Consider the following 3,568-nt stretch of genomic DNA (forward strand, 5'->3'; position numbering starts at 1 on the left):
CATTACAACCTTAACTCAAATTTCTCTTTTACTACGGGTATTTTGTACCTACGGATCACAGTTATCGTCAGGGTACAGAGTGCATCTTGTTATAGGTTCACCTGTAAACTTATTCCAATGTCGCTTGACGGTCAACTTCCCGTTGTTGACAGCAAAAAACACCTGGAAAACAATGCTTTAGCGACCTCCTACAGCTAACACAAATAGGATATTCCTGTCAATTGAAACAATATTGTCGCTTGTAATGTTTTCTCCCTATTATTTTACGACAACAATTGCCCTAAATTAATGTATCTTAATTAAACTGCCGTTGGTCAGATTGCGGCCAGAACTTTCGACACATTGAAATAACAATTGTAAAGCCTATATAGATCGATGGGTCAGTGTAGATGTCCTAATGACAAATTACTACAGGAAGTGTGCTTGCTTTTCATGCATGTGAGCGTACTAAACATCATTTTGGACTTCAAATCAAGTCTCACATATTGAGAGTTGATGCCATTCAACAACAACTGGTAACCGTGTCAGTATATAGCCTAGTCAGACACAAATTGACACAAATAAAGTAGCTTCTCGCATAATTAAATGATGGAAAAAACAATTAAAACCTTATTATTTATATGCGGAAAATTTCAACTCTGTTTAACGTCCAATTTTTCCGCACCTTATATCGTGACAATGCAGCAGTGGCCATCTTTGTTTTCAAAATTGCTTTTATTTTGCCAATGAAGCAGCTACTGCAATGTGGGTGTTGTGGTTACGCATCGAAAGTAAGAGTTTAATAAACACGCATTCTTACAAGTTGTATGCATAACTGGTTCTTCTAGAAAATAGCGTTCAACTAGAAAACATAACGCGCAACATAGCATTCTACACGCCAAACTCTATGCCAAATTTTCCGTTAATGGAGTCCTGTTACCGTAGTTTACATGAAGGAAGTTATTAAATAATTAATTACTTTTTATGAACTAATCCTGATGTTATAGTCGGTACTGCTTTGTTTTTGTGACTGAATATAAAACAAGTCTTTGGGAAACATGTTTGACAAATCTACATAAAAATTGAATCATTTTTGCTTAAAACGGTCGTTTTTGCATGTGTTACATAAATGCAAATGCAAGTTATTTCATTGCCATAAAAAGCAATGAATAAAGAATGAGATCACAGCAGAACGGTAAAAAGATACAATTCAACAAACTCCTAATCTTTTTAAGTTGACTAAAGCCTTTAATAGCATTAATGATTTACGCAAAAGTAAAAGACAATGGTAGAGACGAGACAAAGAATAGCGTACATTATGTGTGTCGACCTTAAGTAAGACTACGCTCTAACAACCCTTACATGAATAACCAAATCACATTTGACATATTGATTGAATGCAAGTAAAACATGTACAAAAACACTGAAATTGCTTACAGCAAGCTGGTAGTACAATTCCAAAAACAGATGACAGAGAAAAGAATACCAATAAATGTAAAAATTACACATACGTTTACAAGCAAGATACAATTGTCAAATTAGGGATTTAGAGGAGCCAACTATAACATACTTATCTGCTGCTGTTAATGAAACGTGATAACTAAAAAGTGTTAAAATCAAAACCTTTTGTATTGGAGCACATTAGTATACAGTTAACTATAAAATGCTTAAACTGACAATTTTTAAAACCAAATGAGAACAAAGCACACAACTTTAAGTTACTTGACGGAATATATACAGAGCATAACGCAAGGCATCAAATTCGTTATTATGTTCAAAAATGTTTTAGCTTTTTTTCTTATAAAGCTTGAAGTGGATTGGGTTCCGGCTTTTTTCTTGGTCCGTACCAGTAGAGCTTGTACCGCTCAGGATACTTTAAAGTCTTTCCCACAAACGCGCGTCTCGCGTCTGGACTCACGATGACGTAGATAATGAAGACAAACACTCCTTGTAAGCTGATCATCATCACTGTGGCGTACATATCAGCCAGTGTGACGTCGATGTTGTGAATTCCTGAAAACAAAAATATTTTGACACAAAACTTACGTATTTTCGAAACCGTCAAGGCTAAAACAACCAGCCCATGTACCTTTGTAAAAACGTGTGATAAAATATAAAAACTACTTAAAGGACATTCGAACACCAACCTGGTATAATGTACTTGATCCACGGCACCAGCAGAGCAAAGCACGTCATCACGTATTCCACCAACATTCGGAACACGTGATCAATATCTACGTCATTGGTCGTCATGACGTCATAAGCGGATGCCTGGGGAGCAGCGTCTTGACGGTTTCGCTTTGCACTGGAGGCAAAGGCGAAGATGACGATCGCTAGCAAGAAACAAGCGATGAAGATGGTTGCTATGGGAACAGTTACCCCGGCAAAGAAGACACTGGAATCGTGTTTGATCCAACAACGCTCGTATCCATACTCGCTCATCGAGATGTAATCGACCTGTGGAAGCGCGATGACAATTGTGACGCCAGCTATGATGAGAGGAATACCCCAACATATAGCGAGCTGGATCGTAAGAAGAAGAGTCGGGTTTTGACGTTTGAATCGAAGAGTTCGAGGATTCAAGTTAGCAAAGATCGTCGCTCCATCGGCAAGAGCCAGAAGTCCTGATCAAAATTTGTTTATATTTTTTTGTGAAATTGGTGCAATGATTGTAATGTTAGTAGCCGGTATCGGATTTTGAAAGCAATGTCGGATCGTGACAAGCAAGTTTAAAACTTTACCCACTTACCAGTTGCCATCACAAAATAATGACAGAGGAATGTGATCACTTCGCACAAAGGAAATCTATTAATGGGAAGTTTCTCGAACAAGATAACGAAGTGAAGAAGGAAGAGGGAGCAGACCAGGGTTATTTGCACGGCGATTCGGTCGCACTTCACTCGTTTGCTGAACCTGAGCAGGCCAATCGATGTGACGAAGAGAAGCATGAGACCTGCTGCTGATCCGCCGTAGAAAAGATTCTGCAAAAGATTGCTGGGTAAAATTGCCTTTTTAATGAAATATTAATCGTTGTTCACAATTATGAACCTGGAGTTTTATAATCTCATTTTTTAATTATGAAAAGTTAGAAACCTAGGCTATTCAGATGGTAAAATCAAAGAATCAACAGCATTTCATTATTAGTACACTAACAAAACAAAAACGGCCTACATTTCCCAAGTTTTGAAATAAGAAAACGATTGGATAGTTACTGCGGTAGTAGCTAAACTTACCTCAATTCCATCGGGCCTGACTTTTGCCATGATTTGTGGAGCCACAGTAAAGAGACCAGGTTGATCACACGAACACGTCACCACTCCGTTAACTGACTTTCCCATGCAACCATCGCTCGTGGAACGACCAGCATTGTCATCCAGACGTAGGCAGACGAACTTAAGCGACAAGGCCTTGTACCACGATCTGTAAACGTCGAACAACTCCTTCTGTGCTTCCTCAAATGACATGTCAGCTGCGAAATGCAAATCACAAGTTATCAAAAAGACAACACATGCCAGGTTTACAGAAAGTTGTACCATTGTTACTAACGTGGGAGAGTAGGGTAACTCTTTTTGTTCAACGTAAATGACAT

At 38.3% G+C, this 3,568-nt stretch overlaps 1 protein-coding gene across 1 annotated transcript; it reads right to left on the minus strand.

Annotated features, from left to right (window-relative positions):
- Window positions 1-1,777: 1,777 nt before the first annotated feature.
- LOC145218610 (adhesion G protein-coupled receptor E3-like) lies at window positions 1,778-3,568 on the minus strand. The gene is made up of 5 exons (XM_080086046.1): window positions 3,526-3,568; window positions 3,213-3,448; window positions 2,729-2,960; window positions 2,127-2,603; window positions 1,778-1,992 (listed from the first exon to the last, which is right to left on the minus strand). The coding sequence occupies exons 1-5, from the start codon at window positions 3,566-3,568 to the stop codon at window positions 1,778-1,780; spliced, it is 1,203 nt and encodes a 400-aa protein (XP_079942172.1).

Source organism: Phallusia mammillata, chromosome 1 (assembly GCF_965637545.1).
Source record: "Phallusia mammillata chromosome 1, kaPhaMamm4.hap1.1, whole genome shotgun sequence".
Taxonomy (NCBI): domain Eukaryota; kingdom Metazoa; phylum Chordata; class Ascidiacea; order Phlebobranchia; family Ascidiidae; genus Phallusia; species Phallusia mammillata.